This window comes from Astatotilapia calliptera, chromosome 11, assembly GCF_900246225.1.
Source record: "Astatotilapia calliptera chromosome 11, fAstCal1.2, whole genome shotgun sequence".
NCBI classification, from domain to species: domain Eukaryota; kingdom Metazoa; phylum Chordata; class Actinopteri; order Cichliformes; family Cichlidae; genus Astatotilapia; species Astatotilapia calliptera.
This window is the reverse complement of record NC_039312.1, coordinates 1212992-1229678: the sequence shown is the minus strand read 5'-3', so window position 1 is coordinate 1229678 and position 16687 is coordinate 1212992. Positions and strand designations below refer to the sequence as shown.

The 16687-nt window shown below is 42.9% G+C and overlaps 1 protein-coding gene across 5 annotated transcripts in view; it reads right to left on the bottom strand.

Moving 5' to 3' along the window:
- The window catches only part of cdk14 (cyclin dependent kinase 14), a 224853-nt gene that overhangs the window by 106163 nt on the left and 102003 nt on the right, over positions 1–16687 (bottom strand). For all 5 annotated transcript variants that reach the window (XM_026184457.1, XM_026184458.1, XM_026184462.1 and 2 more), the window contains one exon: positions 11101–11224. In XM_026184457.1, the coding sequence (XP_026040242.1) occupies positions 11101–11224 (124 nt within the window). The remainder of the gene's footprint in view (positions 1–11100; positions 11225–16687) is intronic.

Genomic DNA, 16687 nt, shown 5'->3' with positions numbered 1-16687 from the left:
CTTAAACCATGGCACACACTCTGTCATGGTCCGTGGTCCTGTGTGTGGAATGTGTGATGCGCGGGTAGCCACACCCCCAGGCTGGGCCATCACCGGCACACCTGCTCTCCATCGGGGTGATTACCTGAAGAGCTACTTAACCCACCGCTGACGGATGCTCCACGCCAGTCTGTTAATCACCTCTCTGTGATAACTAGACTCCTGCGAAAGCGTTGCATTCATATCTTGTTGGAGCTGTGTTAAATCTGCCTACTTGTGTCTAGGTTTCGATCCGGCGTTCAGCGTCTGCCACCTGCCTGTCCTCCTGCTCAATTGGATCACCCGGTACATCATCTGGCCCATCCACTACCTCCACGGATTTCCTTCTCACGGACTTCCCTCCCGAGCTCCCACGGTCCCGCTCTAATCGTAAGCCAACTGGTCTAACTCAATTTTAATGTGTTTCCTCCGCTTCCCGGCTCCCTAGTAATCTTCTCCCCTTTCTGTTGCAGCCTCCCACGGTCCCGATTCCGGCTTCCTCGCGTCATTGTTTCCCCGGGTTTTTTAGTTCTTCGTTTTGCTCCTTTGGTTTTCCCGGGTCGCCTTTTGTTGTTATAATAAAGTGTCATTTTCTGCTAGCGCTTGAGTCTGCGTTTGGATCCTTTTGTGCACGCGGGCCGCGACGCATGACACACTCACTGTTGTACCTCCTGACTTCTTCCATGCATAATAACAATTTGAACTAAAAATCTGGATTCAACCTGCTGCCAATGATTTTCATTCCAGTTCTTGTGTAAACTGGCCTACCTCATCTCCCTGTGTCCCTTCCTCAAGAGCGCCTCTTGATAACAACCTTTACACTGACAATTTCTAATGAGGATTCATTGAACCTCGTGACTATATGGATTACCGAAGGGCCAGATGAATCTCTCGGGTCTTGTGTCAGGTCTTTGCTGGATTTTTTCCTTAATTCTTAAAGACATGACCTTGAGTTACTCTTCGCCTGCCACTTCCAGTTTCCTAAGATATGTCAAGTTTTCAGCTAGTAGTCCTTTAGGAATCACCTTGTTGGTGTAAAAACTTTAGTTTGTGCCTGTCAAACTGTGTTATGTTGCTATAGATTCAATTAAAGATATGTGAATAAATTATGTATTTTTGTCATTGGCTGATAAAATTAGCTCTTTGCTAAGTTGTCAGTTATGTGAGGATGCCACACAGAGCCTACGTTAAACTTTAATGGGCTGGAGATTCCTCTAGAAGTGGTCAGATACAAGAACTGGGCTGATAATGAGGGAAGAAGCAGCCAGTATCCAAAGGAATACTTTGACAGACCTCCAGAAATCCTGGAGAACCACTGCTCCACTTTCACTTGCTGCTCTAAGGCAGCTCCTTGAAAGCAGAGCAGAGCTCCTGTGAACAGCACTGCAGTCACGTTTTATAAGGTAAGCGGACATATTAGGAAATCCACCCTCCCGAAAATGACATTCTTTTATGTACTTCACTTAATAATTCTTTAAACATATACACTTTATTGGAAGGATTTGATATCACGAATGGTTTTACAGAAAACTCTGTGCCTCTGTTAGATCCCTAATTCTTTTATGTTCATGTGTGCGCCTGCACCACCTGCCATCATATCAGTTCATTTCCCAACACAAAGTGGACTGTAATGAGTCTCTGCATGGTAGCTGCCTACATGAAACCAGTCCGGTCATTACCAATGCAAAAATTCAGTTTGGTTTCAGGTTTGGATTGAAAAGCACACAAACACCAGTCGTTTGGATTCATCTATCAGACTTCAAAGGACCATCTGCAACCTTCAAAAACCCACGACCAAGTGAAACACACAAAAACGCACACACTGATCCTGGTGCTGTGGCGAGGCGCTGGGTGGAACAGCTCACTGGGGAGAGGCAAACAGTCTGCTCGGGATGCCTGCGACATTCCTCCAGCTCCATTGTCACATTGCTTCACTCCTCACACGTCATTATCTCGGCAGCTGTTACTGCACAGCACTCCCCAGAAAATAAACACACACAATCAGCAGACATTAGCTAGCTACCACAGCAGTCAGAAAAACATACTAATGTAATGTTCAGTTTAGTGCAGCCCAGCACACTGGGCTTGTAAGAAGCTATTCATGACCTTGAGTTGTAGAATGGAGATGGCACTGCGTTTCTTTGGGCTATAGTTTAACGAAAAAGCATGAAGATCTTGCATGTAGAACACTTTTTATATACAAAAGTTCTATTTAGATAAAAATGAGAAACACAGGTTCTCCAACAAAGTAGCAGCAATGTGAAAAAATCAGGCCACTCTTTCTGCGGTACCCCTGAGCCAGGAATTCGGACAGGAAGCTGCCTAAAAGCATACTAGTGATCAGGAGGTCATTGCATTGGAAGCAGACCCTGGAGCAGACCCCCGCCAAAAAAACAAACCCAAAGACACCAGGGTGATTAAATATCCCATCTGGCCTTGGAATAACTCCATAGGAGATGCTGGAGGAGGTGGGATGTCTTTGCTTAGATTGTAATCTTTGTCTTGCCTTTAATTTCAGGTTCATGAAATGTTGTGTCTTTAACTATCAACACACCTTTGTTGTACCTCAGAGTGAAGTTGATCTTATATGGTAGCTTCAAGTATAACTCAACAACACTTTTCCATAGTTCTGCCTGTCATTTGCATAATTTATATCCAGCTAAGAATGACTGGATTTAAGATCCAGTCCATTTGAATAATGCTGATATGTCAACAATCCTTTATTAACTCAGAAAGTAAAACACAGGCTGACTGAGGGCCTGGCTCTGGGCACATCGGCCCATTCACCAGAATAGTGAGTGTGCACCACAGTGCTGCAAAAGTAAATGCAGACATCAGCATATTTAGAAGCCTGATACTAACTTGCTGATGCCTAGCAAGTATCATCTTGGTTTTGTCAGGAACGCATTAGTCAAAAAAAAGTGATATGGATGGCAGGACTGTGTTCTGGGACCTCGTCTTCCTTCTGTGTGCAAATGTGGCACAGCTGACAGCATGCACATATACGCCCTTCTGTGTACATGGAGCTGCTAAATTATCAGAGTGGGAATCAGGGAAAATGGACACAACATTTTAAGTGAAGCATTACACAACATGGATGTGCTGGGGAGAAAATATATTGCAAACTGGCTTGGAGCAGGACATCAGCTGAGCCATCAGGTGACGTTCCCTGGAATTCAGATCAGTTGGTCTGTCTGAGTTTGACTCTTGCTTAGGGATGGGTATCGAAACCCGGTTCTTGTTGAGAGCCGGTTCCCACTGTTTCAGTTCCTTGGAATTGTTTGCCATTTTTGCAAACGATTCCCTTATCGATTCCAGTCGCCCCGAATGACGTCACCACGTTGCGGAGCGTCATTTACCTGGCAGGAAACATGGCGGCTCAAACGCTCAAAAGTTTGGTTATACTTTATGAGAACGGATGACAACAGGGCAACTTGCAATACTTGCAAAGTAGAGATTTCATTTAAGGGAGGAAACACTACGAATATGCAAAAGCATTTGCTCACAAAACACGCGATGACCTTAAATGAATGTCGTGTTTTTAATTCCGCTCCGGACTCGTGAATCTCAACCCAGCAGCAGCGGTAACGTTTGCACGTCCTCTCCCGTTAATGCGGCAGGTAAATAATCAACTAACAGTGCATATTATGTTAGCGCGATCTGTCTTATTACAAACCTGCCATTACTGTGCATTTAGTGACCATGATGAGACAGAGTCTGGCTCAGATGCTGGCAGTTCTCGCTGCAGTCTGCCGGTAGCGTCTCCTTTCAGGCCAGGATAGACGAATGTCACCGAGCAGTGACTAAGTTTGTGGTCAAAGGCTTGCACCCGTTTGCCACAGCAGATGATTTTCAGTAAGTGAATGTGTTTAATTGTAGGCAGGGACATTACTGGATATTCTTGTGTAATTGCTACAGAATAATTGATGTTATACTTTGTTATTGCTACAGAAGAATATTTATTTTATTATTTTACATTTACATTTTTTTTTCCTGGGGACCCTGTGACACCCCATTGAAGAGCCGTAGGCTGGATCTCTTAAGATCTCACTGTTGGGTTTGTAAGGCCATGTTACTCCTAAATTTCTATCTTGTTCAAAGAGAAGATATAAAACAAAGTTCTAAGCTAATCGACCTTAGTGTTCTCCTTTTTTTAAAAATAAGAATCGATAAGAGAATCGAATCGTTAAACAGAATCGAAAATGGAATCGGAATCGTGAAAATCTTATCAATACCCATCCCTACTCTTGCTGAACTAACTACAGTAGTAGCCATTAGTGAACCAACATTCCACTCAAACTGTAATTGTTTACTTCTCTGTGACACTTTATGTAAGTCAGACCGTCAGCATAGTATTCAGGAAAAACTGCCTGAGAAAAATATTTCTTTAAAACCTGATCTGTGCAAATGTTGCTGATATTTTTCAGTCTGGATGAAAATCAATCACAAAAAACAATCCACGGACAGACAGACATGGCCACTTTCAAACGCTGCTACTGCTGCAGTGTTCCCATGTCTTCAAAGAGCCAGGGACATGCAACAACCCCACAACCAGGTTCAAAACTCCAAATGCACACTCAGCCAAACTCCCATGGAAAAAAAATCTGTGAGGGTGATCATTTCACGTGTAAATAAATCTCTAACTGCTACCAGTGGTCCAGCGTGTCCATGGATGCCTGCAGCATATGGCAGTGCTTCAGTGTTTGAGCACAAACATGAAAAAGTCTCTCAGCGGGTTCTGGCCAACTGTGGACACGAGGCTGTGAAGCAGGTGGGCTGTGAGCAACGCTCATCTACTGTTTCACTTGTTCCTATAATTAGAGGTCCGTCCTCAGAAGGTTTTCTCAAGTCTGAAGCTGTTCTGTGTGTGAGCCAGCACGTGACCCCATTGATATATTGCTACTATAACTTCAGAGCTCTGAAGCGTCAAACTCAATGTGGGCGTAGTGTATATAAAAAATTCCAATATACAAACACAGTGTGGCACCGTTCCAATTTATCTGAATGAACTGCATCAGTTAAAATTTGCCAAAAACTGCAATTTCTCTAATCACCACTTGAGGCTGGAAAACTAAAATGAATCTCCATAAACTCCAATGTTAAAGTGTTCGCTTTTAACCATGAAAAATATATATTCTCAAAAGAAAACCCCAATTTTTCCAGTTATTTATTGCAATTCAAGTTGTTCAAGTCCAATGAAGAGCTTGTCATGGTGTAAAGGTAAGTGGTGAACTGCCAGGTAGGTTATCCAAAACTGAAAAATAATGTATATTTCAGAATCATACAAAAAGGCCTTTTTCAGGAAACACAAAATGGGATAACCATTTAAAGCAGTTCTGCATCAGTGGAGGTTGATCGAGCCTTGAAAGCTGGTGCTACTAATTCCTACAGGTGTTCCAACTTTTTTCTGGATAAAGTCAAGGTGTCAGTCAGTACAGTTTGCTTCACCATCACAAGGCCCTCGGGAACTGGGACAAACTCGCCATTAAACTACTGAAGACTCGAAGAAGGTATTATGGACTGATGAATGATAATCAAAATAACGCATCTTTGTATGCCGTCGAGTAGGCGAAAGGATGGTTCCACAGTGTGTGGCATCAAATATGTGTGATGGTCTGGGGCTGCTTTGCCGGATCCAGGGTCGGTCATCGAGCTGGTTTGGGATGAACTGAACAGAAGAGGTTCAGTCAATCCCAGAGATGAACTGGTCCACAGGTCCAGCAAAGCAATTTACAAGTGCCAGACATTTGTGGGAACTTCAGCAACAGATATGGGAAGAGCTTTCTGAAGAATATTTGATTTCTAATGTCAGCTGTTATATCTGCCAAAGGCGTGTCCTTTGTTGAGTCAAACGTTTAGAATACATTTCAGTCTGTAAATTGATTCCATGTTTTTATTTTTAACTCCATTTGGTTTTGTGTTCTATGCTTTCATTTCAGAGACATTAAACTCTCTGAAATGAGACATTAAACTGCATCATTTTCAACAAAAAACAGGAAAAATCTTGGACCGGTAGTGTTTATTTTATAGTGTGGCTTTCTATTGCTAATTTCCCCCTTCATAACAACTGTAAATGGTTTGAGCTGTACATGTTTATACATAGAACATGCTAAACAAATCTGCATCAGCTGTGAACCTATACTCAACATCTTTTAAAGTTTATGCCAAAGAGCCCATCCTATTATGTTCCTTGTGTAACACATACATTAAAGAAATGAAAAAAACAATCCCAGAATATCGTCTGAAGATGAAAAGGCATAAGTACTTGGAAATGTAGGAACAGCACCTTAATTTTTAAATCACAAAATGTTTGTTTTTTTAAAAGGCCAGCAAAGCATGGCTTTTTAATTATTCTATTCTTTCTAATTCTCTGTTTAACTGGGATATTCTATCAAGATTAACTAACTAATCCACTTCCACTGAAGTTGCATTTCTAAATTAACCAGCAGGGAAAGTGTTTGTAGAACTGGCACGTCCACTCAGTTTATAGGTTTATAGGAGTAACTGCTTATAGGTACAGAATATGTGTGTATGTTCACATTGGAAAGCAGATTATGGTCTTTACAGCTTCACAAACAACACAAATCACCCCCTCACACTGCTTCATTGGCCTCAATTAGCTGTGTCCCTGATATGAAACATGTGGACTCCTCAAAGCCTCATTTATGAGGTGGTTGTTTGTGTAGCTCATTAAAAAGTGAGTAAACCCACAGCGGAGCAGAGGGGAGCATCTGGATCAGCCTGACAACCGGCAGCAGGGATGTGAAGCTCTGGCCACTGTAGCTGATGAGAAATCATATTTCCTGGTTCTGCTCAGCACGCTAAAGCATCCTGCACAACATACGGCCAGTGCATCTACAATACTGCACTGTACTGTATTTTCTGATAACGGTGCGACTGAAATGCCACAAATTGAATAAATCCTTATTACACAGAAAAGGCATTTTTGAATTCAACCCCTGAGCTCTAAGTCATCACTGATGATGATGCCAACCCTGCACGGTCAGAGTTCACGGACACGTGAAAGAGCCAGGTTTGCCCTTCTTTAAATCCAGGTTGGGTTTAGTCTCTATGATGGCTTATACCTGCGAGAGTTAATACTGTCCACAGTTTTATATTTGTAGTTTTAAATGATCACAAACGTGATCAGAACCAAACAACAAAAGTTCTATGTTCGTGTAACGGCAAGTGTACGTGGTTTTTGTGAGTTTTTGAGACCTCTACATCATCACTGTGGGTTTTTCCCATTGAAAAAGTGAAATGCATTGCAAATACATTTTAAGCAATACATCCAGACCCACTGATGGATCATTCTAACACTGCTGAGGGACAAATCAGAAAGAAAGAACAAAATCAGGGAGTAAGATCTCAGAGTTTGATTTATTCTGACGTTAACCCACATCTTAATACAATTTCTCATTACAGCCTGGATCCTATCACCACTCTGTCTCATCTCTACTGAGTGCTCTGCCACCTCTTATTGTGTCTCTCAGCGCCTCCTTTGTTGACACTCTGTGGCCCAGTCTGTCTCGTTTACCCCAACCGGCTCCGCAGGCCTCAGCTGTCGACCGTTAGTATTCCTGCTGCCAAGGCAGGGGACCACAGGGAGCCCTGGCGGCCACACAAAGTCTCTCTCTCACACACACACACACACACACACACACACACACACACACACACACTTAGACTTGAACAGCCTTCACCTTCCTCATCTGGCATCCCTCAGGCATCGGCTGATTCTGTGTTTTGTGCATGTTTGTTGATGAGCTCGAGCTGCAGCGACAGACTAATAGGCCAGGGATTTTCATTCTTGCTCATTTGGTATTTTGTCCATTATTTTCCCCTTCTCATTTCCTTCACAGTAATGTTTTAGCTCTAATACATGGGCTGAATTATTGATGAAGCTGCCACCCTCCCCCTCCCCCCATCCGTCTGGGCAGAGGGACAGAAGAAAGGGAGGGAGGAAGGGATGGATGAGTGGAGGAGACAAGGTTAGAAGGAGTTGGAGGATGGGTGGGTGGATGGGGGAAACTGGACCAGAGACTGATGGATGGATGGATGGATGGATGGATGGTGTACAGAAGGACTGGACTGTCAATCTGTCTGCCCCCCAGGATGCCCAGCAGACCATGTAGGCAATGTTTACTGAACATGGATCCAAGCCATATGGTGCCACTTCAAGAACACACACAAATTGAGACACACACACACACACACACTTACACACACACACACTTACACACACACACACACTCACACACACTCACACACACACGCGCGATTTTGGGCTAAGATAAATGTAGCAGTCATACTTGTTATACCCAACATGATCTGTGTGGCTCCCCGTCTTGCACAGTTTGGCTAACATACATAAGTAACAGCAACAAAAACAGGTTACAGAGATGGACACTGAGCACTGCAAATGCAAAGAATGTTCTTACTTGAAATAAATGAGTGTATTTAACTTGATCTATAGTGGATTTTGAAGCTTCTGTCACAGCACTGTGTCTGTGACCCAGTGTTTCGTGTGTGCTTAGTCATATTGTTTGATTATAGGTTTTGGTTCTGCTTGTGTTATATTTTGAGTCCTAGGATTTTGGTCTCTTTCCCTTTCTCATGTTCCCTCTGTCTTCCCAGTCAGTCGCGTCTCTGTCTCAGGGTCCAGTCTTGTCTTTGCGATTGTCTCGTGTTTCCTGTTTTACTTTGAAAGTCTTGTCCTATGTCAGTGTATCTAGTTTTGCTCTCTCTTGTCTCCGTATGTCTTATTAGTCCCAGCAGTGTTTCCCATTCCCTCATTAGTCCCTTGTATAGTTAAGTCCTGTGTTTTACTTTGCCCTTTGTCGTGTCGTGCCACTCCCACGTGCTGTGTGCTTCCTCCCTGTTCCTCGTCATCCTTGCTTCTAGCTTCCCAGTATAGTTTCCTACTGTCTTTGTTCCTCGTCCTTAGTTTCTAGTTTTCTGATTTTGGATTTTGTTTTTGCTACAGCTGCCTGTCGAGTTCATCCTTTCATGCCTGCAACCTGACAGCTTCACTGTCTGCACTCTCCTCCTGCACACTGTGTAGTTGTGCACACTTCATTTAATAATTTGTTCCTGATGTTTTTAATCTCTTAACTTCAGGCAGGTCACCAGTGACCTGGGTAAGGTTAGGTTTGGGTCTGTTTTAGCCACATGCTAAATATACAGATTTAAATTACTGGAAGATGATGATGACTTGGAAAGGCTCCTCCAGTTACTGTGTAATTAAATCTGATACGCAGTTTAATATGTTATACCATAAAGCACACATTTCATATGCAGGAGCCTGGCTGTTTGCAGTTGATGACGCTCACTCAACAAATCCCAGAGCAACGCCACCCTGCAGCCCTCCACGCACACGTCACACATCCTCCTCTCTGTCGTGCACTCATGCACACAGTTGTCAACAAAGTTGCAGTTGCATGGTAACGATTACACTGTGGACTGTGTGTTTGACTGCTGCAGTGGAGATTGTGGTTTCCATGTTTAATGTTAGGTTAGGCTGAACATAGCAGTCATCGTTTTGCATTTGAGCTGATGATGCTCTTTAGTCACACTTGCCAAACTCCACCATTACCCAAGGTTTATCCTGGGAACGAGGTGGGAGAGCAGCCAGGACAGCTCATGTGACATCTGCCTATATATTGCACAATGCAGTTGGACAAATCCACAAAGAGCTGCAAATCTCAGAGCTGATCACAGCTCGTCCACACAGAAAACAAATGCAGAGGAGCACGCAGCACAAATTAATTTGGCAATTATTTATAACGAGATCATTTTCCCCAGCGGCAGCGCTCCCACGAGATCTTAGGGTCCACTCACCTGCCAAATCCCACTTTGACTCCTGGTTGTGATCATGACTTCAGTTGTGACATGTTTAGACTTTTTGAGGATATGTGAGGCTTTCTCCTGTGTTTGTGCGGAGTCGAGTGTCAGCTTTAATAGGCCACAGAGTCCGAGACTTGTTAATAAATCTCAGTGTTTAAATGCTGAGCGGCATCCACAATCACGCCTCGCCAGCTTCAAACAGAGTGAACTGGGTCCTGTTGTTGTTGTTGATGTGTGTAGCCTGTAACCGAAAAGCTGCAGCCGCGTGTTTAAGTCGACAGCTGCAATAAAGAACTCAGGTTGGGTCTCTCATGCCCCAATCCTGGGTTTCGGCACCACTGTAAACGATGCACGACAGACCCGACCACATGTTCGCACTTTCCAGTACACTTCTTTATTGCGGCCGTCGACTTACACACACGGCTGCAGCTTTGCAGCAGATGCAGCAGATGCAGCAGATGCTCTTATCATTAACGTAACTGCTGTGAATTTTATGTTCTGCTGTAAAAGTGATTCTGATGTTAAACATTAGTTCTGATGACGTTTTGCCAGGTAACTTGAGGCCCACCTGTCAGAACTCGCCACACACTTTGAGAACCGCTGTTCTAATGCACGATACTGGAGTCGTAAACTGCCGGGGAAGCTAAAAATCTAACCATTGTCTCCTCAGGACTTTTAAGGAAAAGGCAGCAGGATGCTGAAATATTGGGAAGCTGCTGGGAGAACAAAATGCATGGATGATTATACAGGATGCTAACGTCAAAGAATGCTAAAATGTGGGTGTGACACAGTGGAAGGAGCTCAGCAGAAGCACCTGCCTGTTCACCGTGATCATGTGACACCAAATTCAAATTATAACTACAATTTAACTCATGTAGGAAGAAAAACGCAACATCAGCTCCACTCACAGCAAGTTTCCTTTTGTACATCAGCTTTGACGAGCAGCCTCTATGTTTAGCTCGGGAGAGCACAGCAGCAGCAGTGAATCTCCAACCTGAATTTATTTATTTTATTCTGGTGTGTTTAACAGTTAATGTTAAGACACATAATTTAAAGAGCTCCTTTAAAGCAGACTGAAGATAATGAAGAACAACTCAAACAGGCAGTGTGCATATAACACGAGTAATGACTGCAGATAAATGCTGGACTAACTGTTTCACCACCACACGAGAATCTGCCTCATCTCGAAGTTTCACATGTACTCTTATCTCTGACAAAAAAACTGAATTTGCTCACCAAAGTCGGCGAGTTTCAGCTCTCCAGTGTCGCTAATGAGGAGGTTTTGGGGTTTCAGGTCACGGTGAAGAATGTACCTCTGGTGGATGTAGGACAGACCTCTCAGCAACTGGAACAGGAAGAGCTGGAAAACAACCAAAAAACAGGTGAACAGAGGGAAGTGACTCTGACATAACTCTTTACAAACGTTACACTGGACCAAGACGGGCTCTTTTTCTCCATCATGCTTTAACGATTATCCTGATATTTGTCTCTGCCTAAATCTCCATCTTTCTGCTGTAGCAATGACACTGAGCAGGCGTGGAGTGCACAGAGGTGTGGAAAAACCTATTCATCACTGAGGTGCTGGGACTCCCCTCCAGTGCAAGTGAAAACAGGCATGAAGCTTACATGTCATCTAAAAAACAGTAAAGGCACACACAGACACCCCAAAGATCAATGTGGAGCCATCAGTCAAGAACACAGTCGTGCTTCCTTCCACTTGAATTACTGAGGACTGCTGCATTGACTGCTCAGAGCGAGCATATTGAAGTGTTTACACCTTTAATACGACCTTTCCAACACATGAATTGTAGCTTGTATGTTTGATCAATCTGGCTTGATTTTGCTGGTAGTCTATTCGCTATTATGGGAGTTCTTCAGAGAAAGGAGAAGAAGCGACAGAAGGAAAGTGTGGAGGAGTGTGAGATGTGCATGAAATCGCAGCAAACATGCAGAACTGGTTGGAGCTGCTGCCTCCTTTTTTATTTCCTGTAAAGGGTGGGCCAGAGGACTGCTGACAGCACAGAATAAGAGGGCACTATTACACGAAAATCAGTCTGCATTCACCCACAAGGGACATCATTCAGCATCCTTGCTTTGATTTCTTCGTTTTTTGCATATTTGTCAAACTTCAATGTTCCAGATCATCAACACATTTTAATATTAGACAAAGATCACAGTTTAAGGTGATGTTGAATTTATTAAAGCATAAAAAACCCTATCCAACCCTCCACCCTTTGTTCAATCATGAATTTATTGTGATTAGAAGAAAGAAAGAAAGTGTACTTTATTGATCCCCGTGGGGAAATCCCTCTCTGCAATTTTAACTCAGTGAAGCAGTGGGCAGTCACTGGGCGCCCAGGGAGCAGTGTGTAGGGACGGTACCTTGCTCAGGGGTACCTGTTCAGAGGAATCAAACCCCCAACCTTCCGATCATGGGGCCACCACTCTACCTAATGAGCTATCCCTGCCCTGGATAAAACCCCATTTATTTGAAAGCTGAGTGTAACTTCACTAGCCACACCCAGGCCTGTTGAATCAATAAATCCCTTAAATATAACCTGTGTGACAAAGTAGGGTAAACTAAAATGTGTCGAAATGCAACATATCATGCCAGATGATGAACAATGTCACTGGTTACGAAGGTTGCAAAAGCATTTCCGAAGCTTTGGGACTCCACTAGAACCCTGGAACAGCGGTGAACCTTCTCACGGGTGACCGGCCTACCAACATTACGCCAAGGAGCATCGACGGCTCATCCAGGAGGTCACAAAAGAACTCGGAACAACATCTGAGTTTTTGACCTTAACTGCAGACGTGACTCACCTCAGTTAAGGTCCAAGTTCATGATTCAGCAGTAAGAGATTGGGCACAAATGACATTTATGGAAGAGTGGGGTGGCTGTAGCTCAGGAGGTAGAGCAGGTCAGCTGCTGATTGGTGGTTCGATCCCCGGTTCCCCAAGTTTGCATACCAAATATCCTTGGGTAAGATACTAACCCCGACTTGCTCTCCGATGCATCCATCGGAGTATGAATGCACAATGAATGAATAACAGTTCGAAAACCTAAATGAATTAAAAGAATTCTGCATAGAAGAGTGGACTAAAATTCCCCCACAGTGATGAGACAGACTCATTGCCAATTATCACAAATGCTTGACTGCAGTTCTTGCTGCCAAGGCCATCACAAGGAGAAGAAAAGCAACCAATACCATGAGATTTCTGCATAAACTTAGGCTCGTCTGTTTATCATTTTTTATACATTTAACAAGGACAATTTTTCTCAAGAAGAAAAAATGATCTGTGCAAATAATGCAGCATGAAGCCAGTTTGTTGAAGCCATTCTGGGCCCCATGAAACACTGATCAGAAGGAGAAAACCATCCAGCAGAGATCTGAGTCATCGCAGGCGTTAGCACTAACCCTATGCCTGGCTAGTGGCACCTGCAACATTTTGCAGAAAGCCCCCAAAAATCGAGAATTTCTTTGGGAAAAATGTGAATAATTTTTCACATGTGTGTCAGTAAGGATGACAATTTTTCATAGACTTGGAAGTCAAATATTCTGATTGTGATGGTGACATGTACCTCAAAGGATTAGCCATGCTCAAGGAATTCATTTATACACACAGCTCACATAACACAATCAAAGTGCAAAGTAGAACCTGATTAGAACCGAGGTTCTACAAATTAAAAACAATATTTGCGCTTCTTTGAAACCACTCATGAAAATGCATGAATGCGCTTTTGCTGACACATTTAAATGCATGTATTTAGAGACACACAGCACCTCAGACTGACAACAGCCCTCATAAATCCCTGTTGCACACACAAAACTATTTTAGGTTTAAATATATACTTACTGCATAAAGTGTATCTGCTGCTGTCAACTAAAAAAAAGCTAATAAGCAAAATCCTAAAAGGACCCAGAATCAAAGCTCTACTGAGCTTGTTTTGTTTTCGCCGCTGAGATGCTCAGATCACCGCCCCCCTCCCCCTCTGCAGACGTGTCAATCAAGACATAATGAGGTGTGCGCGACGCAGCTCTTCATTTTCTTCCAATTTCAGCATTCCTCTGTCATTTCTCCCCTCTCACTGATACCGTAGTCTTGGCCAATTAAGCTGATTGAAGCACCGTGCAGTCCAATCAGGGACGGGGCCCTGTCTAGCATCTGGAGTCACCGGGTCAACAGTTTACTATTCCTGGACTCGGTGGGTGAGAGATGAACCGCAGTGCAGAAAATTAGCATGGGAAATGTGTTTACTCATGTATATCAAACGCACTTGTGAAAAGCCCTCTCTCTGTTAGGAGCACAACTGCACGGTAACAGAAAAGAAAGAGAAATCTCTCTTTTATTCTCACATCAATTCACACATCAAACACTCCTAAAAGGAGACTTTTTTTCTCCTCTCTTTTCTTGCTTGGCTTTGAATGGAAATACCTCGGGTCCATTTGCATTCTAATATCTAAGGGAGAGTGAAGTGCTGAGGGCCGTTATAGGAGGTTGCTCTGACAGTTCTGACAGTAATAATAACAATAATACTCAAGACAGAACAGTTTTCCTGTTAAACTACGTAGATCCTCCTAATAAGTGACCACATGCAGAGAAGGATTTTAGTCACCTTTACGTGTGGTCAGCACGGTGAACGTTTGGCTCGCTGATAGATGGCCCGTCAAGTTTACCTGAGTATAGTGCACACATCCATCTAGGTGAATGATTTGAGAGGAAGCGAGCAGCTGAGGGTGTGAGAGCAAAACAAAACGACACACAATAAGAAATGTAGAACCAAATTAGTAAGAGTGTGCCGATTAACGTCACGCCCATCGCTTAGAGTATTGGTCCTGCTTTCTCTCTAACATTGATCTGCCTCTGAAACCATTTACAGCTCCTGCTTTCTTGACTTTGTGCAGCACTCCATCATGAGTGAGGGTCGCGAGCTTGTACAATATGTATACATCAGAGTTAAGGTCTGATATAGATGATAGATACTCGGTTTTCAGTACTATGAGCACTGTATTAACTAACTAATACTAATACACCTGCTAATACTACTCTTAGGACTAACCTGTGAGAGTTCTTATAGTTAAGTACTTGGACGATGATGTCATTTCTGTAATTTTGGCTCTGTGCAGCACTGCAGTGAATTTGAAACCAAACAATGACTTTCCATTCTGTTAATATTGCACCAACTGTTTTGGAATTACAGCGCCTATTTTAAGGGGCCTGAAAAAAATTGGACAACTTTTCAGAATCATAATAAAATGATTCTGATGCTTTAGTACACGGACACAGAAAACATCGAAAACAATGACGCTGTCTGTAAAAATCACTCCCATTACTCTCCAGCTTCACCCTGTCGCAGCAAAGCAACATCATTTTAAACTCAGGGACTGGAAATTTCCCACTGCGGTGCATTCTGGATCTTGGCCTTTCTCCCAAAGCTGGTAAGTGTAGAGCACTGTACTTTTGGCTTTTTATATTTTTAAATTTTTTGGATGCTGTGTCCTATGATCTGTACTCTACCAGTACAACTTAACGGCCACTTTGACATTCAAAAAGTCTGGCTGTGTATCCAAGAAACATTCCCTCGATAAGACGGTGTTACCTGTGTGCTTCTACGGCAGAACGAGCTGACGATACAGATCAGAAAAGAGCATTCTGAACATTTTGTCCATTCACATGTGAAACAAAGACCTCTGAAGTCTGTGTAAGGGCTGGAAGAAGCAGTGACCTAATGGACTCGTCTGATAAAATAGGGCACTTTCAGAGAGTCCAGCTGTTTTCTTGCATGAATAACCAAAATGTAAACGTTGCCTTGGCGATAATGTTTTAGTTCATCAGTGTCATTTTTTTCTCTGAAAAGAAAAAAGCCCTGCAGGTGTATGAGACACTCTGCTTAATCATGATGCATTATTAGTCCCGAACTGCAGGAGAAATATGCCGTGTGATCATAGTTAAATCAGCCATTAACATAATCCATCACCTGAGGAGTGACCCTACTGCCTGAACAACAATCCATCATCAGCACACCAATAAACACTCTGCTTTTTTTCTAATGATGAAACACTCACTGCCATCACACCCAAGGCAAGCACAACTCTCTATCAAGATAAGAAATATGAAAGAATGTAAGAATTGAATTGCTTCTGTGTTATCTATCAGCTGAATGGAGTGGAGTCTGCCTGCTTTGTCTAATATTCATTGTGCAGCAAAGCACGAGGCAATATATCAAAGTGACAGCAGTACACTGGGGTTCATCGTTAGCTTCACAGATTCACTGGGAAAAACAAAGTAAAGCAGCTCAGGACACAACACTGCTTTAATACGCTGTTAATATGGAGCAGGCGATGCTAACGAGCATCAAGACTGAAGACTGACTGATTGGGGACAAAACATTACACGTGTAACCCCCACGAGTGGTGACAGGAAGAACAACACACACGTACTGAAAATGTTTCCATCACTGCGACAACTGAATGAGACTATCACATCACAGTCACAATCATGGAAAAGATGAACAAATTCACTCCCTTTTTTCAATTAGATTGACTGAGGTGAGTGTATAACTTAATAACTGCAAACTCATCTTCTGGAAGTTATGCACATCTCTGTTAAATATAAGAATTAAGCAATATGAGGTATTGGGTTGGTGACTAACGCATTAAGCACTAAAAACAGAGACAGTTAAAAAAGCAACAAATACAGGATCCAAAAGTCCAAGATCCTGAACCACAAATTGGATTGTTTGTCATTCCTTTAAAATTGTCTGCCTATGACAGTTATTAAAAAAACAGACTCTTTGATTAAAGTTGGGGATACGATTGTA